The sequence below is a fragment of the Pygoscelis adeliae genome, unplaced genomic scaffold (assembly GCF_000699105.1).
Source record: "Pygoscelis adeliae isolate BGI_AS28 unplaced genomic scaffold, ASM69910v1 Scaffold77, whole genome shotgun sequence".
In the NCBI taxonomy this organism is placed as follows: domain Eukaryota; kingdom Metazoa; phylum Chordata; class Aves; order Sphenisciformes; family Spheniscidae; genus Pygoscelis; species Pygoscelis adeliae.
This window is the reverse complement of record NW_008825216.1, coordinates 4160843-4175830: the sequence shown is the minus strand read 5'-3', so window position 1 is coordinate 4175830 and position 14988 is coordinate 4160843. Positions and strand designations below refer to the sequence as shown.

General features: G+C 36.0%; 1 protein-coding gene across 1 annotated transcript in view; it reads right to left on the bottom strand.

Moving 5' to 3' along the window:
* SIPA1L2 (signal-induced proliferation-associated 1 like 2) overlaps window positions 1-14988 on the bottom strand; it is a 125794-nt gene that overhangs the window by 71785 nt on the left and 39021 nt on the right. Inside the window, exons 3-5 of the mRNA XM_009329170.1 lie at window positions 9385-9518; window positions 7809-7997; window positions 1734-1908 (exon numbers count right to left, since the gene is read on the bottom strand). Coding sequence (XP_009327445.1) covers window positions 1734-1908; window positions 7809-7997; window positions 9385-9518 — 498 coding nt within the window. The remainder of the gene's footprint in view (window positions 1-1733; window positions 1909-7808; window positions 7998-9384; window positions 9519-14988) is intronic.

The window sequence follows — 14988 nt, the reverse complement described above, 5'->3', positions numbered from 1 at the left end:
AGTGGTTGAGTCACCATCCCTGGAGGTATTTAAAAGACGGGTAGATGTGGCGCTTAGGGACATGGTTTAGTGGGCATGGTGGTGTTGGGTTGACGGTTGGACTCGATGATCTTGGAGGTCTCTTCCAACCTTAATGATTCTATGATTCTATGATTCTATGATTTAAAAAAAAACAAACCAACAAAATCCAGATGTATTCCAGTTAAATGAAGACTGATGTTGAATTAGCAAAAACGCGCAAGAGATTCCTAAGAACCAGGCTAGATCAGATGGGTAAGTGGCAGGAGGAACAGAGAAGCGAATAGGAGGACTTACTGATTCCTACATCTCTGTGACTATTTGAAAGGCAAAATATCCCTTGCAAGAAAAGAAGATCTTCCCTTAATTTCCTTTAAGTACATCTTTCTAAGCTTCCTTCTTGGCAGCTTATCTCTAACAGTTCAAGCAACTTTCCCATTTGATTAGAAAAGTAAGTAGAATATGCACACAAGTAGCAGGATTTAATAGTTTAAAAAGATGTACTTTGCTAACAAAAGTATTCCTTTTCTGTTATACACAGGCCACATACAGTATATTAAAAAAAATTTAAAAATCTATTTTCAGGGTGTAATAGGCAAGCTACAGCAAAAATAAGGATACAAATCAAATCATAGCATAGAATGGTTTGGGTTGGAAGGGACCTCTAAAGGTCATCTAATCCAACGCCTCTGCCGTGGGCAGGGACATCTTCAACTAGAGCAGGTTGCTCAGAGCCCCGTCCAACCTGACCTGGAATGTTTCCAGGGATGGGGCCTCTGCCACCTCTCTGGGCAACCTCTTCCAGTGTTTCACTACCCTCATTTCTTCCTTTTATCTAGTTTTTATATCTATAAAAATAGTATGTTACAATAAAGTAGATGATTACCTAGATATCCTTAGATCACAGCTCATAGTGATCAATTGTCAAAATCCTGTTAAAACTACATTAAACTAAGAATGAGTTAAGTTAAAGTTAAGGGCAGTGAAAAGCAGTGCTAATAAAGAAGTGTGTTAACACTTAAAAAAGTCATTGACTTTTTTAATACTTCAGTATTAAAACTGAAGCAATACTTCTGTTCCTATTTTTGCTACAAAACCCAACAAATTTGTACAATTAAATTATTACACTAATGCACTTAGGGAAACTGAAAGACCTGAGGAAATGGCAGTAATAACACAGTGGTAGATGAACATTTATCAACTGCCAAATGATAACATGCTTACTGTGCACATGTGAGAAACTAGGAAACTTGATTGCACCTCAAATATAAACATCAATATGTATGTTGATTAAAAAGAAGCACAGAAGTTTAATTAAAACAAGGAAAATGGTCCTTTGTCATGACTCTGTATTTTGAAATACATGTATTTTCCTTTGCCTTTTTAAGGATAAGATGTTAAAGTGTAGCTGGGAAATTCTGAAATATATAAAAAATATCACTCACATAGTAGTGATATTTTAACTAATTTTAACTAAGAGCAAACAAATGAAATAAGTTGCTTTGATTTTCAGTTTTACTGATGTCACAGAAAAAGTAAATAACTTTTCAGACAAGGTGTGATACATGCTCTTATCGTATGCTTCATCTTCCTCATTTACCATATACTCTTACTAATCAAAACCCAAAGTCAAGAGCATGAAAAGACAAAACAGGATTTGAGGAAGATCAACTGGATAATTATAGTTTCTACCATAGGTTGGAAAAATAACTTACTTTTATTATCTAGCTGAGCCCTGTATTTACTAAATCCTTTTAGGCGCACTCTCTGGCCCAGCAGATCAAGGAACTCTTCAAAAGCTGGTCCTGCCATCTCATTGTTATACATTTCTTCCTCTGTGCTTTGGCCTGCTTTGCAGTAAAGGATACCAATCTTATGTTGAAAACTCAGCTGAAATTAAAAAAAAAAAAAAAAGGGAAAGGAAAAATTATAGAAGCAAAGGAAAGCCAATACTAGAACAAATACTAACTATTAAAATATTAACATTGTTATAACCCCTGGCAGAAGTTATCTGAAAGCAAAAAAACAATTTTCTGATTTGGGAAATTAAGTCACCACAGGGAAAAAAAAAACAACAAGCAACCAAAAAACAACACAAAACAACAACTATCTTGAAAGAAAAGTGGACTGTCACTATCCAAACACCGATAAAAGCAGTACATGAAGACTTTTGACTTAGTCAGTTATCTATAAAAGCACACTCTACTGCATGTTATAGTATGAGAACTTTAAATGGCAATTTTTGTATAACTGTCTTCTCTCTCAGATTCAAAACAAGGAGGGCTTATTTTCCCTTATTTCCACCCTTTAAAGTTCAGTGCGGTTGAGTTAAAACAGGCACTCAGAACAGTAATTTCTGTTATATGTAATCTTTTGCCCTCCCCATAAAATCGTCCATTGTTAAAAATTATTCCCCATTTTCAAAAGTATACTTCAAGCTAGAAATCAGATTGCAGTTGAATAGTTTTGTTAAACAAACTAGAGTCTCAATTCTAGAACATTAAAAAGAGAGAAATTACTTCTATAAAAAAAAGTATAAAAACTATAAAAAGTTAAGTATAAAAAAGGATGATTACTTCTTGAGCAGAGTATTGTCTTGTTTCCTTAGCTTTTATGCATACTTAAGATGACAAACAGGAAACCTCCATGTGAACGGATTAGTCCTATTATTCTTAACTGACAACTTTTAGAGCTTTGCAAACTGACAGAGACCATCAGTCACACCAGATTCCCTTATGACATTTATCTATATTCACGACTTAAATCAACTCTCCAGCTGTACAGCATTCTCTTAATCAAACTTCAGGATTAGTGTCTAAAATGTGTGTTAGGCAAAGACTGTATATATTCCTATTAGAGCAAAGGTGACAAGAACAGTCTGCTTCACCTTAGTGATACATAACACATAGTCTGCCATGTTAAGTATATTGCAAAACTTAAATCCATAGACATGCTACTGCACCAATGTTTTACCACAGCAATTTTGAGGAAAAGCTACAAGTTTAGAATACTAAAAGGTCAAGTCAAGAAAACATACATACATCAAAGGAAGTGTCAAAAATATCATTCCAGACTTCAAAAAATCCTTAACCTTCCCTCTTCAATAAATGCTGCATTTCTCCATTGTAAGTGGAGAGTTGTATATAAGGCAGTTGCCAACAGTCAATTAAAAAAAAAAACAAAGCAAACAAACAAAAAAAAGAAAACTACTACCCAAATCCTCATCACCCCTGGAGAAATAAAAGTTTTCACTATGCTTTTACTAACCTAGTCTTCTGTGCTTTCATGATGCTACTGCTTTTTTAAGCTAGTATTCTTTGTCTCCCATGCAATTCAAGATTCAATTTGACAGCATTCTTGGTTTAACTATTTACCTTCATGCACAACCAACACACAAAAAAACCCCAAGATGTCCAAGTTAATGAAGGTTTTTGAAGGTCATAGATAGAATCATTGACACTAAGAATCTCATGCCCAAAAGGTATTAAACGAAGTATTAAATACTTCATTTAACATATTAAAATGAAGTAACAGGGAAATGCTAGACTATTAAAAGTCAATAGCAAAACACTTCATAACATCAATTGGGCCTGGAGTTCTTTTCTTACTATGAAGCTAAGCCTATCCGTGGGGCAATTTCTTCTCATTTTAACTAGTACAAACAGGCCTAACTCTGTGATTTCAGCAGATCTATATTCACAGCAATGCACACTACAGAATTTGGTCTACTGGTGTAGAAAACCTACAGCACAGTTTTTTTTAGGAATAAGAGTAATGTATGATGGCAGCCCTCCCGCCTCTCCGGTGAGCTCCAATCCATCCTCTCACTTTGATAACTGCTTTACGCAGGGGTGAGCCCTTGTGGAACATATGCTGGCAGGAGGCCACTGCCCAGGGAGCCAGTTAGGAACAAAGAACACACTTAGTAAGGACAGGAATGAGGAATGGTGCTGCAATAAGGTTTCACCTGGGCAGCACAGAACACAGAAGAACTAGGAGCTGTGCCAAAGTTTGATGTGGAATGGGAGGGGTGACCATCTGAAATAAAAGGAGATTCTGAGTTATGGATACACTGTAGGAGCTGCCTGAGTCAGACCACCGAGCTATGGAGAAGGGCAGGGTTAAGATACCAGCTTGCTCTTGTCATTTCCTTTTGACTGGCATTAGATGCTATCCATCCAGAGTGCTTCCTTGTTTGATCCCCATTTTGAAGCACTGCCTTGAGAGAGTTAGGTATTTAACAAAAGGTTCCAGACTGCACACTGGTGACTATTTTATTCAGTGGAAAGCTAGCATGAACATTTCATAGAGGAAACTGGAAGAGAAGTGGTCATATAAACATTAGATTACGGGAAGCAGTGCTGTTACTTGATACTTCCCAGCAGAGACTTAAAATGATTGTGAGCACACTGCCACCTCTATCCCAGCTCTGTGTCAAATGGTTTAGCTTAACTTAAATTCCCTGTGGTTTAATTTCCTTGACTTCACACTAGAATTGACGAGTGGAGAAGTTAAATGTTAACTGAGCCACCAACAATAGGGGTAATAAATAACAGTAAAGAAGCATCTGGGCAAAATATTCAGTCTAGAAATATGCAGTCACGCTCATTCATTCTTTCTGAGGAGACCAGTCATTCCTGAATTTGTTCATGAATATCAATATAATTCTAGTCAGGAGTGAAGTATACCTCTATCTTCCAAAACAACCTACCATCTCATGGTTTAAACATTGTCCTAAGAGACATTGAAGATGAGGATCTGAAACTCCCCAACCCAAGGAAGGAATTAATCCTGGGTTTTCACTTCATGGACAAGTACTGTAAACACTAGGCAATTATGTACAAATTTGATTCTGCCAATACCACTGTTCCTAAACAAGGCAGCAGCTGCAAGATCATTTGAAGTGATCTGAACCTCCTACCCATGTGCTAGGAGCACTCATGACTACAAAATTAAAAGACTTAAGCAAAAGAACTCTAATGCCAAGATCACGCGGACTGTGCGGAAGCAGAAATCGAGGTACCTTTACAAAGTCAATGCCTAAGAAAGAAGTAACTAAATGAGCTTTGGCAGAATCTTCTTATGTGGTGCATTTAACTGGCATGAAAAACTATCAGAATATTTAAAACTGATGAAGTTTGCCAGTTTTGAAATGATACCGCATGCTTATTCAAGTCTTTTTAAGTAAATCATTGCAGACATGGTTCTGATCTCATGATTTCTAAATTAGAAATTTTACATTTAATTTAACACTGAGAACAATTTAATAATGTGACATCAGAAAATAATTTCTAAACCCATTTAGCTACTTGGGTATATGGTATGTATTAAAGGCACAGTCCTTCCTAACTCAAAATGACTATGTTCTAGTCAGAACCACTCACTACGGAACCTTGGCATCTTGTCATCTTCTTGTACAGTATAGATTCTTTATCGTGCAACAACAACTTGTGGACTTTCATCATGTGAAGATTTTAGAGTTTTTCTGGCAAAGAACCTCAAGAGATTAGACACTCAATAGCCACTAAATATCACTGCAATCAAAGCTCCTACTTTCTTTGGGCTTTTTGTAAACTTCAGTCTTTGGCCTAGAGAGAAGTGAACATTCCCAGAGGGATGTGAGTGGAACCAAAAAGCATATATACAATAAACAAACCATTAGCAGAAATGGGGAGGGGGAACTAGAGGGGGAATTAGAGAGACGTTAAAAAAAAAAAAAATCCTATCCAGGTTATAGATAAATGGTTGATTTTTCTTGTAAATTTACAGCCAAATCTAATGCTGATCATCATATGCCAGAATAAATTGGGAAAATGCAGATTCTTTATTTATATATTCAAATTAGGTCAACCATCCAATTTGCATCTACTTTCTACTGTCATTTTAGAGACAAAGTTTTAGCCACGTTTCCTCCATAATCCATACTAGATTTCACTGAATACTATGAAACAGGTAGAAAATTAAATCAAAACACCGAAACAGTGTTCAATCTGCTGAGGAACTATGCAAACATTTAATACACCGTTACGCAAAGTGAATATTATTCTGGTGACAGTATTAATCCTCTAGATCATGATTCATATTTTTAAATTCATGACACTTCAGCCAGTCATCACCTTCAGTTCCAAGCATAACTCTTTTTATATTTGCTTAATTAATGAACTGAAAGCATCAAGTACATAAGAGGATTAAAAGCATAAGTGGATCTCATGCCAGTTCTATGCACAGCTTTCTGTCTATGTTCAAGTAATTATCTCATAATAAGCAGCACATAGGATACATTAATATTATATTTTGCCTGGTGATAGCCCATTTCACAACAGGATTGAATTTTCAGGATTGATCACCCAAAATAAAAAGGAGTGCTATGTACTGCTGTTTCTCAAAATTAGGAGTTGATGACTAAAGAATTACTTTGGTCAGTTCAATGCACAATCTCCATTTCCAATTTTTGGGAAATACTTATAGTGAGTTTGGGAAATACTCAGGTCAGGTCAAATAAAGAAGTACTCCAGACTGCCTAGAACATACTGCCTCTCTGAGCAGTGAATATTATTTATTAGATTAACCTAAACTCACTCTGGAGCTCAAACAGGAAAGACAGAGAGCAACAGTACATCAGGAACTCTTAGATTCAGAACTGAGTGCTTCTGATTTCCCTTTATTGTTTTACCAGAAGAACTGACAAACACGGGAAAAAATAAGGACATTTGGCAAAATGAATTTTCAATTAAAAGTCCTCCTCAAAGACTAAAGTGAACAAAAGTAGTAAAATATACATACAAAACTAGCTTAACAATCCACCCCAAAAAGCAATTCTCTTCCTCTGTCTACCTTTACTTAGTTTTGAGCAATTGTTACAGCCACAAGAGAAGACAGAAGAATTCTGGTAGACACCACCAATGTTAGACGCAATCACTACATTCAAAACTGAATTAGCATTAAAAAATTAATTATACCACCATCATAAACAACTGGATCCATCAGCTGATTCAACTTCAACAGATAGATACTGACTTTGGCCTAGAAAGTGCAATCTTCACTTTAAATGAACATTTTTTAAAAACATGGTTTTAAAAATTGATTTAAAAGCCATCACAAGCCTGTCCTTCACAAAATGTTCAGAAGCTATAAATTTAATCACTAGCTTTGAATGAAGCAGATTCACTTTATTGAACCCAATAAGCCTCACCATTTTTTCTCCAAATTTAAGCCGTATGAATATTTCATTGCCACGCAGTCAATTCATTAGTCTCAATCACAATTTCAGTTGTTTGAACCCAGAAACATTCTGTTCTAGTAAGACTACTGCAAGTTAATCAGAAAATGTTATTGTAAAAAAACTCCACAAAGTTTTAGATGTAGAGACTTAATACATTATATCCTTTTGCCTCCTTACCTATACATAATATTAATAAAGTGTTAGATGTATTTTCACTTGCATTCAGCATTTGTACACATTAAAGTGCAAATACAGATTGTGAAAGTCACTTCTTACCAACGTTAAAAGTTTCGTTATAATCTTTCTCTCACTCACTCATCCAAAGAGAATCTCCATAGACCAATGATTTTTTTCCTAAGCTGCAATGTGTTTTAAAAATAATTTGCTTAGAAAAGCAAACCTCATTTTGTCAATGAAAATACACAAGTATCTCCAAAACCAAGTGAATGGTTTGCATTACAGATCCATGTTTATTAAAATTTCCTGCAAAATATTTAATTTTTTTAATATTTATAATTAAAAAAAAAAAAAAAGAATAGTCTTTAAAGAAAAATCATGTGCTACATACCCCTTGTTCATCCAGTTTAAGCAGCTGTTCAGGTACTTTGGGTGAGTTGGAAGCCTGCCTCAGGCACTGAATGCTCAGCTCTGGTATTACATACTCTAGCACCTCTTTAAGAGGCAGACCTCTTGCTGTGCCATGCCGAGCAGTGGATGGTATAGCATCTTCTAAAATTGCTCCTCTAAGTGTAGTAAGCTGCAGTAAAGGTAAAACACACAAAACATTTTTATTTCTAATACTACAATGACTTTTAAAGATCTAAACTTCAGGTTTTAGCAAAAGCATGGAAGAAAGAATGGGAAGAAAAAGATCCCTATTTTTAATTTTTTTAACCAGTAAAAAGATTACTAAATAACTTTTTAAGAGGAGACAGGGTTTTATTGTCTCAGTGACAAATATATTTTTTGTTTAAAGAAATTCACTGGTGATCTTATTAACTTATTCTAATTCCTAAGACTATTACTTTTTTTTGAAAAAAAAAAAATTAAAACACCAGAATAACTAAAAATTGTTAATTTTAATGCCATACTACCCTAGCAGACACAGCAGTTGAATGTGAGGTTGGACAGGTGAGGTAAACCATAGCTAACGGCACCTTCATTTAACCCATCTACCTATTTTTTAAACTATACTGCTTTATCTTCATTGGATTTGGCAAAAAGAGAGCAATTTGTTAGAAGTGAGTCAGCTGAATCACCTCTCCACACATACATACAGACACACCCCTTTTTTGGCAATACAAGAAAAACCTAGCCTAAAAAAAAAAAAATAATTTTTATATATATATATCTGTTTCTGTATCTGTTTGTTAAAGCACATGAGCCCAGATATATCAGGTGGTCTAGCTGACACTTCTCTATGTCATAATCACAATAAAAAGCAATAGTCCTAAGGATTTTGAAGATTTATAGTTGCTGGCTACAATAATAACATTGTGTATTTTCATACAAATCAAAGCTAGTTGCTGTGATAAAGAAGAAATTAGTCTGCAAGAGATACTAATTCGCTTGAAATAGAAGCTAGAAGACGTGTCCTTCCACAACGATCACGAGCTATTCTTCCAAATAAGACAACTATTTTCATCAACTTATTAATATTCCTTCCACAAATGATGCAAGTATATAAAAACATCTCACAGAAAAAAGCTTCTAAGAAAGCATTTTGAAACAAAACACAAAAATACAAATAAGTCATAGTACTAGCTTTCATATTTTTCCCCTCCCTTTTTCCCTATTCATTTCTTAATCTTTTATTTCTATCATTAGAAACTTAACATCAAGCAGCTTGATCCAAACTTATCTTCAGCCTTGTTTTTGTCATCCGTTCCCTTGCTTGCCCCTTGCAGTTCCCTTCAGCCAACTTACCTCCTTTTGGGTGCCCAGTCAAAAAAAAGAAACATTTTATGCAGTACAGAAGAGCAAAACTTTGCTCCAGGAGCAACTACATTTACTAATGCTACAAGAAACACCCCTTTCCCATTAACAGATTTACTTTCAGAGTTAGCAACGTATCCACAGACAAACAACTAGTATCCTAAACTTAACGTTTCCATTCCTTTGCAGAATTACTGAAAGAACATTACCTCACTTGTCCTGAAAACTATACGATAGTTGAACTGAGACCCTTCTTTCTCCTTGGCATCTTCAACCTTCTCCCTCCGGATGCTGACTGCTACAGGTCCAAGATTTTCATCTATTCCAAAGTAGTTCTGATGCTCTTTTGCACAAGAGTGAATGAAGAGAGAAGAGAATAATGAAGTATGAGTCTCCTAGAAAATGTTCATCAAATCTCATTAAAAATTTCTGCAGCAAGAAAAAAAAATATTATTTTTAATTGAGCTACGAGATCTGTAAATACACTGGCTTGTGATCTTCTGAACTGCACAATAAGTACATAAATCACAAAAAGCTAGTTTTGATGAGCAGAATGGTCACTCATATCACATAATCAAATTACTGCAACTGCTGCTACTATGAAATAATAATTTTTTGCATTTTTGGTACTATGAAATTAATCATTTTGCTTGACGCTGTAAGAAACTACTTTGGAGAAACTATATCTACATAAAGTCTTCAACAAAAGCTAAGTGTCTTCAAACAAATAAGGTGCTATGTAGCTTTCTTCATTTCATTCAATTTATTCTTATTTAAAGCTTTACGTTCAAAGCAGCAACTCTGTTTTAACAAGTGAAAACTGAGGCTAGTAACTCTTCAGTCTTTGATGAATAGTTAAGTTCATCTTTAAGCCAACTGGCCCAGTCTGGGAGAGTAAAGCACTACCAACAGAAGAGGAAGATCAAGTTAGAGACCATTTAAGCAGACTAGACACACTCAAGTCCATGGGACCAAACAGGATACATCTTGAGGGAACTAGCCAGTGTCACTGTAAGGCCACTCTTTATCACCTTTGAAAGGTAACAGTAAGTGGTTACACCCACCTTTAAAAAGCGCAAGAAAGAGGGTCTGGGAAGCTATAGACTAGTCACCATAAACCTTAGTTCCCAGGAAGATTAAGGAACAAATTCTCATGGAAGACATTTCCAGGCACATGAAGGACAAAAAGATGCTTGGAAACAGCCTGCATAGATTTATCAAATGCAAATCATGCATGACCAACCAAGTTGCTTTCTATAGTGAGATGACTGGCTTTGTGGATGAGGAAGGAGCAATGAATGTCACGTACTTGTACTTTAGCAATGCTTTTTACGCAGTCTCCTGTAGTATCTGTGTAGCTAAACTGAAAAGACATGGTTTGGACATGCAGATTACAAGATGGATGTAAACTGGATGGACAGCTGGCCTCAAAGGTCTGTCATCAGTAATATGAATTCCAAATTAGTGGCCAGTTACTAAAAGCTTTATCAAAAGTTGATAGTAGAGCTGTTACTGTTTAAATTTTTTTTAAAACTATCCAAATGATGGAATGGAATGCATCTTCAACAAGTTCATGTACATGACCAAGCTCAAGGAGAACAGTTCATGTATTGGAGGTTAGGGCTGTAGTTGGGTGCAGAAGAGAAGGGGGAATAACCCGCAGGCTTTTAACAAATGAGTAATATGTGCATAGGGCAGATACTGAAATGCATAAACCTTGCAGTATTTTACAAAAGCGGGCAAAGGAGGGTAACTCATCCACACAGGTAGAGTTCTATAGCTGTAGGGTGTCTGTACTTCACTGCCCACTCTCCCCTTCCCTTGGAGGCAGCTGCTGCTGAGATGGGACAGCTGAGCTGCATGTCAAGTAACTCCTAAACCACTGAAGTTTTCAACCTGACATGTTAAAACAAACTCTCCCTTTGACAATCTGAGAAAATGGACTGACAAAAACCTTATGAAGACCAACATAGACCTGTATCTGGAACACAGCAAGCTCATCCAACAGCACAGGCTGGGGACCGACTGCTTCAGGAGCAGCTCTGTAGAAAAGGACTGGGGACCCTGGTGACCAACAGGCTGCACAGCAGCCAGCAGACCCCCCCTGCAGAGATGAAGGCTAACTGCACTCTGGGCTGCACTAGCAAGAGCATACCAGCACATCGAAAGAAGAGACTATTCCTTTCTATTTGGCACTTTTGAAGCCACATAAGGAATAGTGTCCGGTTTTGGACAGGGTGGGACAAGGCCAGCAGACAACTTCCAAGACAATAAGGGGGCTGGAGCATATAACACATGAGGAGAGGCTGAAGGAGATGGGCTTGTGCAGCCTGGAGAATAGCAGGTTAAGGGGGGAAATAACTGCAGGATCCCACTAGCTGATGGGGGGTTATAGAGAAGGGAGAGCCAGACTCTTCTCTGAGGTACAGAGAGAAAGGACAAGATGCAACCATCACAAGATGCAGCAAGATGCATCACAAGATTCATTGAGGGGAATCAAACACAGGAAAAGGTTGCCAGGAGAGTTTGTGAAATCTCCATCCTTAGAGATGGTCAAAGGCTAAAGGGACAACCAAAGGGGAATAGGTTCTGAGCAACCTATTCAGAACCTACCTTTAAAGGCAGCTTCAAACAGGCAATTAGACTGGATGACCTCCAGAAACGTCTTCCAATCCTGTTTATGCTATAATTCCATATTTTAAATAGCAATGAAGTAATTGATTAATTTATCCTTTTAAGATTGTCTGAATTAAAAAACACTTTGCTAGCATTTTGGAGCTAGTTTGATTTTGTTGTTGTTGTTACAATGTATTTGTAGAAATGTGTAAGGAAGTTTTTGCAAAATGTCTTTGAGAAGTCATCCATACTCTCAGAATGGATACAAAAAGATCGTTATCTCTACATAAATGACAGTCTTATTTGTCAAATCAAGTTTAAATTAAGTTTCCGGTAGCCTTTCAAAAATCTGTCTATAAAGATGGTGGTTACAGTCCATCTCCCAGTGGAGAGAAAATGAGTAGCAGCACATTACAACTAGCATCCCTTTTTTGGAAGGAACACTTGGGATCAAAGGGGCACAAAAATTAAATTATTCGCTCATGCTCACCAACCACATTCCCCAGCCTGAGCATTCTACCTGCATGGATAAATTATACCTCAGGGACTTCCCAGTGCTAAATTAAAACTTTGGGCCTTAATGTGCAAATTTACCTAATGGAACAGGATTTTACAGACCGGGGGGGGGAAGAGATTTTCAGAGGTCAAACACTTTCAACAACATAAAAACTCCCCACAGCTGCATATTCAGGCTTTGACAAAAGGTAGGGTTTCTATAGCCTTCCACTTTGATGTAAATCTAGAAAAGGGTATTCCACAGTTACTAGATTTCTTGGCTGCAGTATTACTGAGCAGAAAAATGCAAGCTTGGCAGATATCTGCTTATTTCTTGTACAATATGAATGACACAAAACCAAAGACATTATTTATGTACATTAAAAATAAAATAGATAAAACCGTTTCAAGAATGGGAATTAAAGAAGCTGAAGTAAATTAAATAGCATGGCTACTGATATTCTGGGATTTGGGGAAAACATTTTTAATTCAAGGTGCTTTTTTTTTTTCCCAAATCTCATAAAGTACAACCTCATTAGGCTCATTTAAATGTATTTACGTTGATTTAAAAGTATCGACTGGAGAGAAGAGAAGAAAATAAGTGCTATTTTCTAGCTGTTTAAAGAGAGATGGCAAAATATTCCTCATTTTTTACTTTTTCATTTTGAGGAATAATTGTCAACTTTTCTAATACAAAAGCCTTACTTACATGAAACTGAGTTAATACGAAAAGCTTGCTAAGCCTGTACATTTCCTCTAGGACATTTTTTCCGTTTGTTATCAGCAGATAGATACAATAACACTTTAAGAAATGGTTGCAAGCATCCCTCAAATAAAAAGCATGGTAGTAATAGGCAAATCTCAAGGTATTATGAGGATAATTGCACAAGGGGAAAAGGACAAATCAATGATAATAAAAGCGTATTTCAATTATCCTTTTAAAAAATCAACATAGCTTTTTTCCCTTGTCATCCCTTTTTATCCCACAAAAATATAGTTCACTAAAGGACACCATTAATAAATCAAAACCATGAGATAAAATAAAGTATTCTAGCTTTTGCAAACCTTAACTGAAAACTGAGAAGATATTTTCCATAAACATTAACATATTTTACATCAGTCGTGTTGGATTTGATTTTAACAATAGTTACAAAGCTTATAAATATGCAGTATAAAACTACAGCTCATTTCAGAAGACACTGAATTCCAAATCTCTCATTTCTTGAAAGGGAATGGAATAATTAGTGCTACACATGCCAGGGTGTTTCTTCCATGCATCTTAAAACAGAACTAAAACTTGTATGCTGACAAGTGCCAATTATAAAACTGTGAACTAAATCAAATATTCCAAAAGTTATTTCTTTTTCATAGATATCTTGTTAAAGGCAAAGAAAATCAGTGGCATTGCATATGTCTCTATATACAAGTTAGTATTGTTTGCTAAATTTTTATTTCATCCTTCCACAATTATTTTGCTAAATTCAACTGTGCTATTAAATCTACAATTTAATGAACAATCAGCTAGGAGAGCTCACTGTCATGGAAGAGCATCAAGTAAGACCCAGTATGCATATAAACGTCACTTTTTCTTACGTGGGAGATCAGGACAGCAGCAAGACATTTTGGTGCCCAAGGCAAAACGCCTGTTTTATTTCCTCTATCCACAACAAACTTTGTTTAGGTGAGAACTCTGTTCAGCTGGAAGTAATCTGGAGATTCCTTACATGCTTGATCCCTTGAGATTATAGGTATTGAAAACTAAGTTTTTAGTTCCATCAACATGTTTGCCTTGACTTGCTATCTGTCTCATAAGAGCCATCCAATACAGATTTCTCTCATGTAGCTTCTGCTACAGCTCTATAGAAAGATAATGTGGAACAGGGCATGGCTTATATATCATTGTAAAGGTGAGAGGGTAACAATTTATTACTGGATATTAAATGCATCACATCACACTTACTTTTGAAGAACTCTACCTACAGAACAATTAGTTACAAGGACAACAACAATTCAAGTTTCCTAGTATTATACCATGTGGGATAAAACTCTCAGATACTATTTCTTAACTTTTTAATACTGTATTAATATAAACATACTTTACTTTTAGTCACAGATTGTATATACATAATACCAGAACAGAAGTTAATGAAAACTAATTACATTCGCATCAACTTTCCAGAAAGGTCTTTAGGTTTGTTTATAGTATATTATTTAAAGTGGTATTGAGTTCTCTTTGTGTTTTCTTTTTTTAATTGGACAAGATTTTTCTTCACAAAAAATGTTCAGCCCTCCAGAACCTGTAATTCATCCATGATAAAAGCATTTCACAAACAAGTCCTCTCATTTGGCTTAATCCTTGTGGTTTTTTTTTTTTCCCCTATCCTGCCACCACCTTTGTCCATTGACAATCTTCCTTTCATTTCCGTCTACGCCAATCTTTTCTTCTCTGTCCCTCAAAAAACATACCACCCTTTTGTTACAAATTTCCTTTCATTCTCTTCCACTCTGACTCCCTCAACACTTTTTGATCCTTTACAACCTGCCTAGCTTAAAAGCCATTTTGAACCTCTGAATTTACTGCCTCTTCTTTGCTTAGCTCTGCATCTTTTTCTTCCTCTTCCATGACAGATCCAGATTCTTTTCTTCCTTGCCTTTTAAATACAGTGTTTTTACATCCAATAAGTTCTAGGTGTCTACCGTAT